Source organism: Coenobita brevimanus, chromosome 33 (assembly GCF_032717465.1).
Source record: "Coenobita brevimanus isolate Jiangsu-jjx chromosome 33, ASM3271746v2, whole genome shotgun sequence".
NCBI classification, from domain to species: Eukaryota; Metazoa; Arthropoda; class Malacostraca; order Decapoda; family Coenobitidae; genus Coenobita; species Coenobita brevimanus.
The window spans coordinates 45,346,870-45,366,121 of NC_136986.1; the positions used below are offsets into that span (position 1 = coordinate 45,346,870).

Genomic DNA, 19,252 nt, shown 5'->3' on the forward strand with positions numbered 1-19,252 from the left:
CTATCTGTCATTGTCTGTCTCTCTCAAATTATATCTCTGTCAATATCTGTCTATCTGTCTCTCTGGCTATCTATCTATGAGGCGTTTTGTGTGTGTGTGTGTGTGTGTGTGTGTGTGTGTGTGTGTGTGTGTCGGGGTGAAACGCGGAAGAGAGAGTATCAATGGCTTTTGTTTCGTTAGAGATAGTTCCTCTCTTTATTTGATTTCTTTTTGTTCTTACCTGGGTTAATTATAAGGGTGAAGGTGATTTTTCTCTCTCTCTCTATCTCACACACACACACACACACACACACACACACACACAAAATGCTTCACTCGGTATAACAAGGAAGAGAGAGAGAGAGAGAGAGAGAGAGAGAGATGACCCTGTATGTAAGAAGAAGCTCAAAAACATAAAGAAAACATGAGTCACAAAACAAGCAGTGCAGCCTCTCTCTCTCTCTGACACAAATCCTAATCACGTTCCAAGTCTCACATTCTCCTAGCCTAAGTGGATTTTGTGATTCTGTAACACCCCTGCTCTGGCGATTTATTTTTAACTACCGGTACTGCTGTTACTATGCTACTACTACTACTGCTATTACTACTACTACTACTACTACTACTACTACTACCACCACTACTACTACAGCTACTAGGTTGTTTCCACAACTGCTACTACTACTACTACAATTATTACTACTGCCACTCCTGAGTTGTGGTAGTAGTGATAGTGGTGGTGGTGGTGGTGTTGATAATAGCTACAACTCCAGGCTTATGTGAATGTGAACCCAGTGGAGTGCAGGCATAAACAGCCCTCCTCCAGCGGGCCACCATCCTTATGTGGGATAGGGAGGGAGTTGAGGGACGTTCGTATGAGTGGGCAGTGGAACCGATGAGTTATATTGGTGGTATTAAAGAAGGGGTCCCTCTCCAGCACCTAATAGGCTAATCATAATAAAGACATAAACCTTGCTATTCCCATGTTGAAGCCAATGAAGGTGGGGGTCATCCGTTTATTTACAAACATTGAGGCCAGGGTGGGTAGGGCAGGTAGCAGTGCAGGGAAGAGTCCAACGCACGTCACAACGGCCTCAGGGGATTATGTCATAGCTCGTTGGATGCTGGGTCATACGCTCTTTGTTACACAGCTCTTGGTTATATAAGACAAAGCCACCACATGCCTTGCTGTGGGTACCAGTGATGTCATCTTGGTAGGGGAAGAGGCACACACACCCTTTCCATTCCCTTGCCGTTTACTTATTTCACTAGGCTGGTTGAAAGTTCTTGTTAATGCTTTTCTGTCCCTGTTTCTTAATCCTACATGCCCAGTTTACCAGGAGGAGATAGGATGATGATGATGATGGTGAGTTGGCAGTTTCAGTACTCCTGCCTGTTCCTATAGCAGACTAGATTATACAGTCACCAACAACATGAGTCATCTGTACCCTTATATACTCTGCTGTGGTTGTAGGCGTAGGAATTAGGTAGACTGTGAGCTTAACATGGTCATTAATTTGTGTTGTTAGTAGACATGTGGAAAGAATGGAGATTGAGATATTGACAAGAAGAGTATGGGAGAGGAAGGGGTAGACTGGGGAAAGAGAGATGGGGTGGGAAAGGGGAGAGACGAAGGACGAGATGAGGGATGGGATGGAGAGTAGGAGTGAGGATAGTGTGGGTTGGAGGAAGGGTAGCCTGATAGTGGAGAACAGGGTGACATGGAGGTAAATCGTTTGTGGGCATCCCTTCTGCTGTTAAGGTGTCTGGTGATAGATAGAAAGCGTGGGAGTGTTAATACCCAACTTATTCCTAATTTTATATATGCTTTCGTGACAAGTGGATATATTGGGTGAGAGAGAGGCACAGTTTAGAATTCTTTATTTTCTTTAACATTTTGAGCTACACAGAGAGATGGGTTCTGTGTAGTCTGATATGTAGGGGAAAGTAAATATTTCTGACACTAACTTGTACCTCTCTCTCACCCAACAAATTCTTAGTTTATTGTCTGCTGTGATATTAGACAAAGGAAATGGATGAGGTGGCTGGTTAAGAGTGCCATCAGGGTCTGGTTTTACTTGTCATTCATTAGGATTAAATCTGTCCACTAACTCTTAGGAATTAGTCTGGTTCACGTTTGTCTGTCTTGACCTTCCCAAGTATTATTCTCTTTATGTAATGCATGCTGGCGAGGCGTACCAGGATGTAACAGGCTTATGTTATTTGTTCCCTGGGTTTGATGACTTTGATCTTTGGTAGTTCTCAATCTTGTGTCTCTTCTCTGTCTTTTGTGTGTGTGTGTGTGTTGTGTGTGTGTGTGTGTGTGTGTGTGTGTGTGAACAATATATATATATATATATATATATATATATATATATATATACAGGTATATATTTTTTTTCGTGAGGACTTAATACAGGTTTGTAATGTAATGCTGCTGTCGCTGCTGCTGATGACGATGATGATGATGATGATGGTCATGGTGATGGTGGTGGTAATGATGATGATGATGTAATTAAACAAGTAGCTATAAATCAATTATATCATTCTATTTTCTCTCCAGGAGACACACAGTCAGTTCCACAGTGCAAACCAACATGCAGGAAATGCAGAGAAGTCACTGTGAATGGCAGACATACCTTTTTTCCAAGGACTTACCTGTTTTATTCCATCTCCCAGCAGAAGACAGACAGGATGAGGGTTGAGATGATGATGATGCTAGATCTCATACTTCTATGCTTCCCCTCTCTCTCTTCTGAGTCATACTCCACCTCATCTTCAAGTGTGAAAGTGGAATCGTCTAACAGTAGGAAGAGTGAAGTGAAATTGAAGGTAGTTACTGATGATGATGATGATGAGAAAAAAAGATAGTTACTGTTGACATTGATGATATTTTCCCCTTTCGTCAACAGGAGGCCCACAGTATGGTGCACAGTGCAAACCAGCGCGCAGCAAATGCAGAGAAGTCACTACGAGAGGCGGAGATGCAGGTTGAAGTGTTGACGGCGGAGGTCACGGCACTAAAGGCATTGGTCATTACCTCAACACCTGCAGCACCAAACCCACACCTACACCCGCAGCTGATATCAAAGGGTGTGGCTGATACTAGTGAGTGGGACCTGGAGTGCTCTTGATTTTGTGGCCTTTGTGATAGGGACTCAACTTTATTTTATGTGCTAAGCTTATTTTAGCATATTTAGAAGTGTTTTTAGCATACTGTATCAGAAAAAAAAATCAGAAGGCTCAAACTCTGAGAAGGTTGTTGTTTTCTGTATATACTGTAGGCTAGATTACTTGCAGCTCTTGAAGAAAATACCATATAAATATTACCCATGTGAACAACAGTGGAAAAAGTACAGTGTTGTTGTGACTTGTTCTGTAAGTATGTGTTGACTCCCTGACTCACCATTTATGGTGCAAGAAGCCTTGTACCTCCCGTCACAAAGCAGGGAGGATGGAGGTGGAACTTCCTTTCTTTTGTTACTAATCTTACGGTAGATCAGAGAGCTTTCCTGTCGCTGTACATGCCATACCCAGTGTCAGTCTGGTAATACATGTTACAGTATAGTAATGATAATGTAGCTAAACTTATCCTGTACTGCCACGTTATGATACAATATCAGTAGAGTTCAGCTATGCTATTAAATGTTCACCTTCAGGTCTTGTTATATTTTATTAACAGTGATAATCCCTAGCTTCCCCAATCTGTGTGACAGGTAAGAAGATATTCCAGCGAGGTCACCGTAAGTCCCCATCTGACTTTGACCTGCGGTATGGGCGAGACACCACCCCACCCAGCTCCCCCCTGAAAGAGAGTAGGATCAACGATGCAGCAGCCCTGAACCAGTTCCCCCTTGATCCTGAGTGCTGGGAGGTGAGAGAGAGAGAGAGAGAGAGAGAGGGGAGGGATGGAGGAAAAGCAGTAGAGACAGATACAATATGTGTTGGAATGTGGCTTGTTGGGCTGCAGGAAGGATGTAGGACTGTAAGATAAACACTGAGAGCGAAATAGGTACATAGAGGGAGAGCTTTTGTTGTTAGATTGAGATATACAAGTTATAGTTGGATAGAGATGGACACATAGACAGGGAGATAAAGAGACAGATGAAAGCCTCAAAACATTGCACCCAAAATGGGATGCTGTTGTAAGGGATCAGCCTTTTTTTTGTTTCTTAATATTTGCTGAAGTATTAACTCAGGTGTTGTTTTTTTCCACGTCACAGCAAGCCGTGTGTGGCCTTGATACAGTTTGTTTCAGGAAGAGGAGGTGGTTCTGACAAAAAATTATCATTCAGCAACTGGACAGAAAATGGTTTCAGGCTAATTGGTGTGTGCTGTTGTTAAGGAAATCATTTATGGTCCTGTGTACCATTACGGTACTTGCATTTGCTGTGAGCCTGTAGATTTCATACATCCTGATGTGGAGTGGGCTGCAAAGTTAACAATTCCTAGATCCTTTTATCATTTCAGGGTGTTTTAGAGAGTTAATATTGATTATATCCATCATACTGTATTAAAAACAACTCTGTCTGCAGGTTGACCCAGTGGTCCACAAAGAGTTCATTGCGTGGAAGCAGAACCCAACCCTGGATCGGTCAGACCCGTTCATGCAGCGAATATATGAGGAAGATATTGACCTGTGTCTGGCCTTCCCCAACACCACCCTGGCACATCGGGTCCAGAGAGCCATCGAGGATAACTCTGTTTTCATTGAGGAGGTTAATCCACGGCAGAAGAGCAGCTGTCCAAGGTAGGGTGGTGGGGGAAGGCAGGTGGAGATGGAGTGACTTGAGTTGTTGAAGTGGGGTTGGATTGGGTTGAGTTGAGAAAGTTAATTACTGTAACTTAGTTTAGCTGAATTACAGACACCTTGGCAGGGCTGGTGGTGGCTTGTTTTTGGTGGTGGGATAAACTAGTATATCTTGGGGAATATATCTTGTCCCCCCCTTCCCTCCCCACTAATACTTCTCCCTCAGTAACCCCATAATTAGGCATGGGTACCGCTTTACTGTTTTTTCTCTTTGTGTTTCTAATTATCTATCTATCTATCTATCTATTGCCAGACGCCTCAGTCCCGTTTGGGGTGGCCACAAACAAATCGCCTCCAAGTCGCCCTGTCCCCCGCCATTTCACTCCCCTGCTTCCAACTCACACCCCCCTCTCTCATATACCTCTCCACCCCATCCCTCCATCTCATCCTCGGCCTCCCCCTCCCTCCCTCTTTCCCCTAATTATACGTCTTGATATACGAAGCTCATGTTGCCTCCACTCCATCTTTAGGCGAGAAAAAAAAGGCAGATGATATGGTTGGGCAGAATTTTATATCATTACAAAACCTTCATTTCTTTCCTCATTTTCACGACTTACTAACAGAGGAGCTGGGTTCTTTCTCGTTTATTTTCTTTACAACATTTCAGCTCATGTCAGTGTTGGGCAAGAGAGAGTACTTTATTTTTTTTATGCTTATTTTGTGGCTTTCTTTTTCAGTAATAAGATTTTGGGTCATTTTTAAGTGTAGAATTATAGTTAATGTAATCTTAGTGTGAGTTTTAGCTTCCTGTTGTCATTAATTTTGATAAACAGATTGATACACATTGATATAAGTGGATTTTTCAATAATAATTTTGCCGGTTCTTAGGAAGGGCAGATGGAAGGATAGCTAACAGGGATAGTAATAGGGAATAGATTTATTAATGCACAAATTATATCTCATTTCTTTTGATGTGATCTGTAAAATATGTGTACAGTGATGGACAAAAATTAACTTGCCATTCCAGTCAGTTTCACACTTATGGCATCTGCTGTCACACTTTCCTTCCTGATAATTCATAGAGAGAACCATCTGTGGCAGAGAAACATACCAGACCTCTCTTAGCCTGGAAATTTTAGCTAGCAGAGGTGAAATGGTAGGCAGGTTTGTGTGCTAACTGTGGAGTATGTTATTTAGGTCTAAGAAGAATTATTGCAGTACACATTTATACATATTTGCCTAATCCTGAGATAATTGCCTACTGCTTTTGATGTTGGTAACTTAAATAATCTGTACAGTATTACAGTCGAGGTGCGTGACTCTGAGGTTGTTGTTATCGTGCCCTGGCAACCTACCATTTAAAAATGTGTCTGATTTTGTGTATGAGACGCATGTGATTCCTGTATAATATGTTTGTGTATAATATATTCATGCATAATAATATGATTGTGTATAATATGATAGGAAATTGGACGCACATTTGAATGATAGGTTGCCAGGGTATGATAATGACAACCTCAGAGGGGGGCGCCGCGACTATAACTAGCCATCAAGTAATTTATGTACAGTAGAAACTAACTCTCCAGGATTTATGTACAGTAATGGAGAAATATTAGCCAAGTCACATAGCTACCAGGATCAGTCATTGAGGTTCACTGTCCAATCTCTTTTTTCAGAGTTGACCCCGATGAAACCAGGTCTATGTATTTCCGTTTACGTTTTTCTGGCTTGTCTATGGCTCGATGCATTTTACCCCCTGGCCTCCCCCTGTTCCCCTTAACCCTGCTAGTTGTATGACCCCTGGAATGCACTAATTATGCTCGTCCCAGCTCCCCTGCAACCCTAATTAAAATCTCATTAGTCTTGTTAATTGGGCAGCATCTCCCTGTATATAAATTAACCCTTAAACCTCAGAGGATGAGTTTACTGTGGCATACTGGAGAGGGACACCTTCCTATAGACACACAGATAGGCTACATGTTTACAAGTGTCCCTCAGTCCCCTCCTTTGTTAATTAACGCACTAATCAGAGGTAAGGGGTCTATTTTCTTAGAGGTAATATTCCCCCAAGGGAGGATGGTGGGCTGCAGAAGGGAAGATTTAGCCTGCAGTCCACTGGGTTCACTTTCAGATGAATCTGGAGCTACAAGAACAAAAATATCTAATGGCAAATGAATCTCACTCACCATTCCCAAGGTTTGGGGGTTAATGTGGCCCTCTTGGGTATTGTTCTCTCTCTTTATGCTGATTTAAATGATGCTCTATCATTTATCCTTATCAAAACTAATTATATATATATAGCTCTGTATTATTGCTCTGTATCATAGCTAATTCCAGTTCTCATTTGATTATTCTTCTTTATCCATATATATAATGCAGTTCTCGTATGGTTACTCTCGTTTACCCCAAAATTTAATGCAGATCTCATGTGATATATGTTTATGCAGCATCTTGAATTATTCTTGTTTACTTCTTAATATTGATGCTCCTTTCCTGCCGTCATTCTTGTTTTCCCATTAATTTCTTGCAACTTTTATTTGACTCTTCTCATTACGTTGAACAGTATTGTCTTTCCATTACTCCTGTCTCTCTTTCAATTCAGTGCAGTTCTTAAGTCTGATATCTTGCCAGTGTATGTTTTAAACTGCCATGATTCTGTATGATTTAAACCAATTGTCACTCCTCATGCCTTGTTTATGTTCTGACGTGATTCCCCAGTTTTCTTTAATACCGATTTTTACCGTGATAAGTGCATCGTTTAGCTCTGATGATTAATTTTAACATTTACTGTTGTTTTTGTTAACTGAGTCTGATTTTCTAGTTTTTTTTTTTAGATTAGTTTACCTGATTAGAGTTTGTTTTTAGGCCACATAATTTTAAGTGATTTTCTTTGTTTTCCATTACCTTTTTACTGTTTACTCTTTTGTTTAATCCATGTCTGCAATTTTTAACTCATTTTGTCTTCAAGCTGGGTGTATGATTGTGCAGAATGGTTATAAATGGATTTATATCGCTGTAGTCGATTCCCAGTATAACCAACCCTCAGTTTGCTGACCTGTGGGTAATTGTAAGAAGTTGCGCTTGTTCCACTGAGGATATAATGTTTCCGTGTACCTTTGCCCCTCCTCCTTAATGATGGTTGAACTCTGATTATTCGCACAGAACTCTTTGTGTTTTGGGATATTCGGACAATCTCACAATCATTTGCCAAACCTCTTTATATTTTTCTTCCGCAGCCTAAATGATGTGGTTTATAGTCACCTAGTCTTTGGCCATTTTACTCAAAATGGGTAATACTATACGGGATTGGCTGTTACTGTTTTTATCTCCTTGTCCGACACCACACAGATGCCACACTAAGATGCAGGCACATCATCATCACTACCACTACCGTAACACACCTACCACACCACAACAAAACACCATCATCATCGCAACCACTGCCATTACACACCTACCCCACTACCACACCGTACCCTACCACACTGCACAATACCAACACACTGCACCATGACAACTCCACAGGGGCAGATGATTACCCTCAGTCTGTGGTGGCGCCCCCCAACAGAATGAAGCTAAACAACGAAAGCACCGTGTTGTTATATGATTTGGTAATATTAAAAGTATTTATGTTTACGTTCAGTGTCTGCTGAGCCTGAGGATAATCTGAGTTCTGCTGTGATTGTGTAAATTGTGAATGTCATGTAATAATGTCCCCAGGCATTGTGCAAATTGTGTATGCCTTGTAATACAGTAACATACCCCCCCCCACTGCATGTGACCTGTGACCTGACCTGACTGGATCCATGCATTGCCCGTCCCATGTCCCCCTATGCCTCCTACCTCCCTCACACAGGCCATTTATCTGTCAGTGCATGACCTATTGATGACCCCTAAGAGGGTAATGTTTTGGTATTCATTCTCTCCAGTACTGAAGTCTGCGAAATTAGGGTAGAAGAAGGTACTGTGAGAAGGTATGGTTGTGTGGAGAGAAACGATGTAGGAAGAATGGTGAAAAAGTCAGTGGCTGCATGAGTCCAGATGGTATGGTTGCATGGAGAGGCAGGATATAGTATGGGTGGTTGAAAGTGCGTATGTGAGTGTTTGTAGGTGACGAGAGGCATGGTAGGCCAAGAAGAAGGTGGATATATATGGTAAATGAGTTGGTGAGAAAGTGGGGAATGGAAGTTGATGAGGCAAAGGAAATTATGGGATTGCGATGGCTGGGTGAAGTGTGACTGAAGAAGAACATGACAGGAGTTTGGCATCCCACTTTTAACATGACACTTATGACTCTATCCCTTATGTGTATGTAATGAAGATGGGCAAATATGTGCAATTGTTTTTGCTGGTGATACTGAGGCTGTGTTTTGATGCCCTGAATGATTGTGTGGCCAATTTCACTTGTCCGATATTCTTTGTTTCTGTCTTACATTTAGGATGAGACAGTGATGATGATGATGATGATGATGATGATATGACTGCACACCTTGTTATGATATTATCCAGAGTCTGATTATTTCAAAGGCTTTTCAGTCACCATTTATCAGAATTTTCAAGTTAATATCCAAACATGGTTATAGAATTATTTAAAGTTGGCTTATCATTATATTGTAAGGAGCAGTTCTGTGTTTGGATAATCAGAGTTATATGGTGTTTCTTAAAGCTAACAGTTTGACCGCATGCACACGTGAATGATGGATTTCCCTGTAGCTAGTTGTTTGAGGTAGTTGTAGCAATGCACAGTGTAGCCGTTTGGAATTGTGTTGTGGCTGGATCAGTGAATAGTGACCAGTTCTGTTTGCTACTGGTTGAGAGGGACAGCAGCCAGAGCCAATCACATTTCACAGAGCTTGTGAATACACTGATCTAGCCACAACAGAATTCCTAACATCTACACTGTGCATTGCTACGTCTTACAACCAGCTATACATTAAGGCATATACATTACATTAGTTATAAGACCATATTTCTTTTTATGCGGTAGAAAATCCTCATAGCTTAATTCTGTAGATTATTACAGAGTTGACATTGATGGCAGAGTGATAGTAAACTAGATTTATTAGTGAGCCTGTACAGTTAAAACCACGGTAGTCCTGTACATACCGTCTGACCAGGTAACGAGACTAACTACCTGTGTTGCTGTGAAGGTAGTTGCTGAGGTAGATATCGATGAGGCTTGGAACTAGGTAAGCTGAGTAGAGTAGATTAGCTTAGAAGTGGGTATTATATTAAGATGAAACACTACCAGCCTAGAAAAAATAGGAAATAATAGTTACTTAGAAGAAATTTACTACCTGTGGTGCTTTGAAGGTACTTGCCGAGGTAGATATCGATGAGGCTTGAAAATAGGTAAGCATTGTGGAGTAGATGAGCTTAGAACTGGATACCCTCTTAAGATGAAACACTGTCAGCTTAGGAAAGAATAGGTACTTGGAAGATATTTACATTACGAAGAGAAATTATATGCTACATGTAAGAGAAGATAGGTACTCTAGTTACTTAAGAGAGAGTAGGAACCACCTTACGAGAAATTAGACATGAATGTACCGTACTTACTGTTATACATTAGCACAAATTTAGCACAGTATAGAAACCGTGTGGACTTAAGAGAATATAGATACGCTTAAGAGAATATAAATACACTTCTATAACCACAAAGAATATAAGTGTTGATGCGGCATAGTGGACTGAGATGCGTATGACCATTCTTGTGTGGGTGATGTTATGAAACTTTGTGCACTACATCACATCCCAGAGTTTATTAATCCAGTGGGACGAGGTTATAGACTGTGACCTCAGGGATAAGGGACTGAATAGGGAGGCTGCCAGAGATCAAGCAGTGTGGAACCTTAAAAACTCAGGGATAAGGGACTGAATAGGGAGGCTGCCAGAGATCAAGCAGCATGGAGCCTTGTGTTTGCTGTACCCCATTAATTTTGGTTTGTGAATGAAAGTACAGTTAATAGTGCCTCATAAGTCTTTGGGATAATGAAGTGGTTGGATAATTATGCATGGGAAAGAGGATGACGATGATGATTGTGGTGACGATGAGGGGATGAGAGTTCTTCAGTTATACCTTTTCTGTCTTGGTACTGAGAGAGAGAGAGAGGGAGGGAGAGGGAGAGGGGTAGAGAGAGAGAGAGAGAGAGAGATTTATCCAAGGCACCAAATCATTTCATATCAATTTCAACTCCAGTGAAAGATAGACCAATAGATTGCAGGATAGAATAGTACCTAAATATGATAGTCAAACACAAGTTAGGTCTATTATAACTATTTCTAACTATTTCCCTTGACTATCCCACAGAAAGTGCGTACTGTTGGACGTTCCTCGTTTCTGCAAATATCGGTTTCGTCTGAGCGAATCGGATGAAACCTGGTACTACATCTCTCAGCTGGCCAGAAACAGGGTAAAGATGGTTTCATTTTGGCTGGTGTTCTTGTGTAAGGAAACTCCCTAACACATCTTCCTTAGTGATTTATTTTTGGATATGGTGGGTTAATATCCTTCTGCATGTTATTTATGAGGGAGGGGGGAGGGCAGTCAAATGGTGGATGACCAAGTGACTTGGAGGCGTTTTGTCTGTGGCCACCCTTTGCGGGATTAGGGTGTCTGGATTTAGATAGATAGATAGTTGTTATTAATGCAGAGTGTGGTGACGTGTGAAGGGTTTATATGACAGAGAATAGGACAGTAAGGTGTATTAAAATAAATTGCCTAGGAAAAGGTGTTAGGGAGTATCCATAACCAACAAAAATGCAAACCTTTGACTGAAATAAAGGACAGAAATAAAGGAGAAAAAATATATGCAAGAAGGTACAGTACTTGGAATTGATTGAAGGACTGCAGTTGAGTTAGAATAACGTTGCTTCAAGGCATATTCAGTTTACTATTCTGGTGATTGATTGTAACAGACAGAATGTAGATAGATAGACAGGGAGATGGAGATGGACAGATAGATAGATAGAGAGAGAGAGGGATAGATAGATAGATGTAGTAGATACCTAGATAAATAGAGAGATTTCAGAACTTGATATATTTGTTGCAAGCATTTAACACTTTTTTCTTCCTTTTCAGATTATTGCTATTTGTGATTTTCTTAACTACTTGCGATATATCAAGCTTGGTCTAGTCAAAAGCTCTGGTGAGTATGAGAGAGAGAGAGAAGGAGAAGAGTGGATGGGCAGTGCATGAGTGGCTTCGTTTGTTATTGAGTGAGTGAGTGACGGACAGGGTGATAGAGTGAGTATGGAAAGGAGTGAATGGGAGGAGGTGGAGAAGATATTATTTAAGAGTGTGTTATGTTAGGTGATTTGAAATAGCAGTAAGGTAATTTTCTGTAACATTAGATTATAACTGATGTGATTAATCTTTTTAGGATTATTACATAGTCAAATATCCTATGCTTTAAAGATTTGAAGTCCATGTACAATATGTAAACAGATCAAACCTAACCTTATCCAGCCTCATTCAACCTAGCTAAATTATTCACATCCTGTCCCATAGCACCTCAAGATAATGGAGTACAACATGGCAAAATTGGGCACAACACATGACCAGCACAACATAACTCAGGACAACACACTGCACACACATACAGTACAGTGCAATACAGTTAGGCTCAGTCCATTCCAGTATATTACAACACAGAAATCAACAGAACCAAATGTAATGGAACACAATACAAATAGATGCAATACAAATGGTGCAGTACTGAACACCAAACACTTCAGCCCAGTGTTTGTAACCCAACACTGTCTGGAAATGTTGGGTGGGAAAGAGACACAGATTAGAGTTTGAATTCTTTATTTTCCACAATGTTTTGGGCTACACAGAACCCACCTTCGGAGAGTATGAACAAGAAGTGGTAGAGCTGAGACATTTATATCCCTGGAAATTCTGTCTTATCGCTTCTTGTTCAGTTTCTCAGAAGGTGGGTTCAGTGTAGCCCAAAAAACTTGAGAAAATGAAGACTTAGAGCTCTACCCTGTCTTTCTTTCGCACCCAGCATTTCCACTTGTTGTAATGGGTCATCTACCACCCCATCCTTCCTGACCCAGGCCAGTCCTGACCCATGTTGTATTTCCAGTTCACGACGTCTACTGGGAGATTGTAAAGCTGCGTCGTCAGATGGCCCTGGCTCGCCTTGGCTTCTGATCCACCCCACACGCTTACCCACCTCACTTGTGACCCCACGTGTGCGCTACGTAGAGTCTGGTGCGTGTACGCGGGAGGACTTCATTTGTTTTGGTGTACATGCATGGCAGCATGCTGTACACTGTACTGTGTAGATATACAGGGATATTGTGTGTGTACCCAGTCATGTACACCAATAATAGATCTGTCACATATGATGGCCCATGTGCATTTTAGCCCATGGTTTGTGTGTATAATATCCAGTGGCCCATGTGCGTAGGATGGCTGTGTATTCATTCTGGTGGACACATGACGGCAGCCATGTGCACACAGTGAACAGCTGTGTGTATTTTAATCAGTGTGTACAGATACATAGAGACTTGTGATGGCATGTGTGCACTGAACAAAGCTCATTTTGGTGTATGTGCACACAGAAAGCCTTATGTGCACACTAATAAGGTGTGTATTATGATCTGAGTATGGCTAAGTAGGTGCAGGTTATGTGCGTCTCGTCATGTACGCCAGTGTAGTGATGGATTTATGTGCATCTCATCATGTACGTCAGTGTAGTGATGGGTTTATGTGCGTCTCATCATGTACCCCATTGTAGTGATGGGTTTATGTGCACAGGAAGAAAGCCTGCTTGGATTCATGTGCACAGGAAAACTACTTGTCTGTTTGGTGTATGTGCACATCAGGCTGTACACACTGCCTAGATGTGTACATGATCTTTGTGTGCAGATATGTGCAGGCAGTTTTGTGTGCACATCATCATATGCAGGTATTCAAAATTATTTATAAGCACAGGAGTAATGCTTACATTGATGTACATGCATGACAGGCTGTGTACGCAGGATTATCACTTATTTTAGTCATACACACTCACTGGCCACCTGTGTGTACCGTGATCTGAATATATGACTGTGTAGAGATGGGTTTGTGTGTGCATCATCACGTACTGTACACATGTAGGATATGGGGTATGGTTTGCATGTACGGCTTTGTGTACACTGTATGATCTGGTATGTGTGCATCCTGACATGTAGGTGTGTATAACTCATGTGATATGTATGTATGATAATAACTGGCTTATGTGCACACAGCTTTAAGGTCTGTGTACGTATGTATCCCACAACAGCCGTATACATGAAGCAGCCACACATATGTGAGTATAGCAAGTGTGTGTGTGTGTGTACATGAAGATATACTAACCATTTATTCAGCATAGCAGCCAAAGTCACACACATGACAGTATAGCAGCCAGAAGTGTGCACATGACTGTAGCAAAGATAACATACATGACAATATCTGTGTACATAACATCAGAATAATCATCATTGCATTTATAAAGATGCCAGAATTGTGTATGTGAGAGCAGCTGCCAGAATTACACCCACACCAACATACCAGCCAGAATTGCATATATGAATGTTTTATCTGGCCTAATACTCACACAGCACCTCCATACATCACCTTAGCCACACATCAGACAGGGTGGAGGAGTTGTATAATTTTACCAGGAAACCCACAGCTGCTAGTATGACAATGCAATGAACTCCTCCAGTCCACCGATGTATTCTTATTTTATTTTTGCTGCTGCCAGATGGTACTGGAGAGGGATGCCTTCATGTGGTGGTACCTGTATGGCTGGGTGGCTCCACTGCCTGGCTGTACAAACTTCATTCAGTTCCCGCCATATCACCCCAAAGGAGGATGGTTGACTGCAGGAGAAGGGGAACCTCAGTCTGTAGTCCACTGGGTTTGCATTCAGATAAATGTGGGGTTGTAACTACTACTACTACTGACACAAGATTATTTGATTCAGCTTAGGAAAGATAACCTGTATTTACACCTTTGATCTCTGGACATTTTTTATTTTATTCTTTTTAACTCAAGACAATTTTGTTCAGCTTTGGAGAGACCATTTGAGGAGCTCTGTGGAGGAACTCTGAGTGTTTATAAATTGATATCAAGAAAAGCAAGATAGCATTGGGAATTTTGGGGATATGACAGCATCAGAGTTGTTGCGCAGATTGCATTATACTGTATTATTTTTATGAGCAGTGGATGAACCCTGAAGATGCCACATATGTATGAAAAAATTTGTTGTTTAACCTTTGTTTTTGTGGTTTATTGTTGTGACAGGATTAGAAATAGTCTCCATTAAGTACTTTATGAACCAATGTCTCTCACTGTGCTGAAAATAAAATTGTCTTAAGATGGCAAGAATAAAATGTAGATTATCAGTTTGTAAGGAATGAAAGGGAGTCACTAATGCTGTATGTAACCCTTCATATTCAGAAACTGTCTCCTAAACTGAAGAGAATTGTCTGGAGGTAGCAGATATAAACTAAAAATGACATCAACTGGATTGGAGTGGTTCAACAAGCTTGTTACAATCATAGACTCAATCATTTACCAGTGCCTAACCATGTAGTTGGACTAAAGATACAGTGTAGTTAGATGGAGAGTATTTGGTTAGAAGTGGTTTGGGAATGGCAGGGTTGATGAATACTGTATATATGTGTGTGAATTACTCTTATATCTTTTGTAATGAACTTTCACTGAGTACTATAAAATGTGGAGAAGATGGGGAATGAGAGAGGCTGACTAGAAGAGTGTATGAGAATGATGTGGAGTGGGAAACTCAGGATGAGCTGGAGGGATGCAGTGCAGGAATGTAAGAGAGGAGTGTGTGAGCTGGGAGGACAAGGCAGCATGGAGGCAATTTGTTTGTGGTCACCCCTTATGGAATCAAGGTGTTTGCCTGTGGATAGATACAAAAATAGATAGTATACGAAGCAGTTTATGAAAGGAGAGAGCGGAGGAAAAGGAAGAGGAGTGTTTGAGGGAGTGAGAGAAGGAAGAGGAAGAGGTGCATTTGAGGGAGTGAGAGAGGTGTGTGAGGCTTACTGAGCTTGGAGGATTATCTGTTACGGCCAGTCTTAGTTGGGGGGAGGAGAAGAAGAAGACGAAGAGGAGGATGATGATGATGATGATGATGGTGGTGGTGGTGGTTACATAGATGCAGTAGGTAGTTAAGGAAAGAGTTGGGATTGTACAGCAGTTATGGTGAATTAAGGTCACAAGAAGAGCTTTAGTTTAAGGCACCCAAAAAAAAATAAAATGGGAGTATTTGGTATACAGAGAGAGAGAGAATGAAAGTGCAAATGTGCATGAGGAAAGAAAAGAAAAGGAGAGAATGAAGAGGAGGAAAGAGGGATAGTTAGATAGGGATGTGAGAAATATAAACAAGAGCTGAAACACTTACACTTAGAGCTAGCTTACATTTGCATTGAGCTATCTCACACTTGGCACAGAACGAGCCAGGCCAGGTCGTTAAGCCTCTGATTCAAACGATGTATTGGTTTATTTTGATCTTGCTTTCTATGGATGATTTTACGTGTTAGAGGTTGCTTGTTAGGGAGGGATGTGATGAAGGATTTTAGAGGCTGTGTTAGAGGGGGATTGGGTGAAGGATAAGCCACTTGATGCCGGTGGTCAAGTGGGTCAGGGTGCCCTAACTGGATATCTTGCATAAGGGCTTATGTCCAAGGGGTGGTTTGGGTTCACTGGCCACATATTGCTGCTCATGGAATGCCAACTGGTCACTCTGCGTACAGTTAATGCCTGAACTGTGTAGACTAGCTCTGGTCCCCTATGCTCTTGATCAGGCAATACAGAACAAGATAGATAGATAGATAGATAGATGGTCTTGATGAGGCAGTGTAGATGATAGATAGATAGATTGATAGATAGATAGATAGATATAACCCCACCAGTTTGAAAAATGATCTGGAGGTAGAAAGAATGAAAAAATAATTAATTGACGATAATTGGCTTAATGACAAATGGCCTAACGACCTTCCCTGCTAACGATCAATTCTCAGATCTGACTTACTGTTATTATTATTATTATTATTATTATTATTATTATTATACTCTCTTTATACTTACTGTAGATATGCTGTATTTTGTTATTGACGAGATTAAAAAAAAATACCTGTTTATAGATAGGCATCATTTTTATATATGTATTATATATAAATGGATATATGCTGTATAGTTTATGGTTATATAGAAGGTAGAGCCACTTTTTATATATTTTTTTTGTGTATTCTGTCACCAAAATATTGCAGTGGAGTCTGTGTGTGTTTTGAAGTGTGAAAGGTTAGGATGATGATGATGATGATGATGATGATGATGATGATGGGCAGTGTTGTGTGATCAGCATTTGTTTACATGGTGCTGGAGATGGATGCTTTCATGTGTTGGCACTGATATAACTGGCTGGCTTTTCTGTCTGGCTATACAAACATCCCCCAAAGGAAGATGGTGGACTGCAGGAGGAGGGCAACTTCAGCCTGCAGTCCACCAAATTCACATTTCAGATGAACCCTGGAGCTACAACTACTAACACTCGTATATATGTAAAATTGTCACCTTTTGCCAGCCAGATTTAACCCAGCCATACTACTGGATGCCTGTGAGATTATGCCAGTGCTCTTTCTTATAATTAGACTGTTAGACTGGCAGAGAAGGGGTAACGGTCTGTGTGGCGGTTAGGTCTGTGTCTGTGATCAAAGGCTGGGTGACAGTGTAGAGCAGTAGTGTCACGGTATTGCTGGAAAAATATTTAATGTGTTTTTGCTGAGTTGTTTGAGGAGAGAATGTGGAGTTAGACAGACAAATGAGGAGGTGAAGGAGCATTGTGGTCTTGATATGAATATTTTAGAAAGCATTAGATGTATGTTGTGAGGGTTTGGCCATGTAGAGAGGGTGCCGAGTGAGGGATTGAAAAGGAGAGTGTATGTGAGTGAGGTTCAAGGCTAGAGGAGAAGGGGGATACTCAGCTTTAAGATGGAGGAATGAATTGGAGAGGTATATGTGAGGTGAGGGAGGTGTGAGTTGGAAGGAGGGCAGGGTGAGGTGAGGTGATTGTGGCCACCCCCTCTGGGACTAAGGCATTTGGCTATAAATAGATAGAGATATATAGTGTTCCTCAGTTATTTAATTTGCATGTTACATATTGACAGTAAGAACAAGGAAAGGAAGTAGGAGGTGAGGGATGGAGGAGGAGGAAGAGGAATAGAAAGCTGGAGAAGATGAACTAAAACAAGATAAGGCAAGAGAAAAAAGGAAAAGAAAAAAGAATGAATCAAAGAAGACAGAAGCATGAGAGGAAGAAGAGAAATCAAGAGAGGGAAAGAAGAACTTAAGGAAAAAGATGAAACTAGAGAAAAGAAAATGAAAACAGAAGAAGAGGAAGAAAGCACAGGAGGATAGGGAGAAAGGAGAAGAAAAGGAATGCACAGAAGCTGGAAAAGAAGACATAGAAGAATAAAAGGAGGAGAAAGATGGCACAGAATAAGGAGAGGAGGAAGAGGAGGTAATGGAAGTAGAAGGAAATAGAGAAATATAGCAGAAGGGGGAGGAAGAGGAAGAAGAAGAAGAAATAGGAAGAAGAGGAGGAGGAAGAAGAAGGAGGGGTAGGAGGGAAAGAAGGCAGAGACTCAGAAGTGTCAGACAGAGTTGCCGATAGACAGAAACTGCTAGAGAGTCACATAGGATGGAAAGCCAGTCTCAGGTAAGATTTAATAATTCTACTTAGGACTTTTTTTTTACTGCATTAGATCTTGGACTTAAATGGTGAGGTAACTTAGTAACTTTCATTGCTATGGATGCAGGAAGGGTATGTTTCTCAGGCTAAATCTAGATGTTTTATTAAGGTGATGGGGACTTTAAGTAGTATAGTAGTTAATATGGACAGTTTTGATCTCTCTGGCTGCTAGAATCTCCACTGGCTAAACAAACTCGTCTTGTGATAACCCATTTAAAATAACCACGTCTGCAGAAGGTGATAGTGGTAATACAGGGGAGGACACAGTGATGCTACTGATTTACACTGTGGCCTTTAGCTGGTAGGTTGGGGTGGGTAGGTTTGGTTGGCAAATGCGAGAATGAAACATCGTCATCCACATATCCATTATGCAGACATATTATCCGCGCCTCTGACATCTAAACAGCTCTGACCCATTACTGACTAGGTTTTCTCTGGGCAGAACAAAGCCATCTGCTGTGATTATAAGTAAAATTGTTTGGTATACAGGTACAAGTAGCAAAGAAATGATTGCTATACATAGCTTTGGGAACCTTTCAGTGCTCAGATTTCTCATAGTTGAACAAATCCGCTCATGTTGACTAGAATTTAAAATGTAAATGCACGAACTCTAGCGAAAGGGTTAATGTATTTCTGGCAGTATTTTGGTGAACAGGATGTGAAATTTGAAGGAAAATAAAAAGTGGCACCACTGTTGTACATCTCTACTTCAATTTTTTTTCTATAATGCGGTAAAGTAAGCCACCTTGATTTCAGCCTAAAA

The 19,252-nt window shown here is 41.0% G+C and overlaps 1 protein-coding gene across 1 annotated transcript in view; it reads left to right on the plus strand.

The window, feature by feature from the left end:
* Positions 1-13,029, plus strand: part of LOC145395900 (uncharacterized) — a 25,545-nt gene extending 12,516 nt beyond the window's left edge. The window contains exons 3-9 of the mRNA XM_080269423.1: positions 2,892-3,087; positions 3,696-3,853; positions 4,515-4,729; positions 6,406-6,426; positions 11,040-11,142; positions 11,811-11,877; positions 12,823-13,029. Of these exons, the coding sequence (XP_080125549.1) occupies positions 2,892-3,087; positions 3,696-3,853; positions 4,515-4,729; positions 6,406-6,426; positions 11,040-11,142; positions 11,811-11,877; positions 12,823-12,890 (828 nt within the window). The 3' untranslated portion in view covers positions 12,891-13,029. The remainder of the gene's footprint in view (positions 1-2,891; positions 3,088-3,695; positions 3,854-4,514; positions 4,730-6,405; positions 6,427-11,039; positions 11,143-11,810; positions 11,878-12,822) is intronic.
* Positions 13,030-19,252: the final 6,223 nt, after the last annotated feature.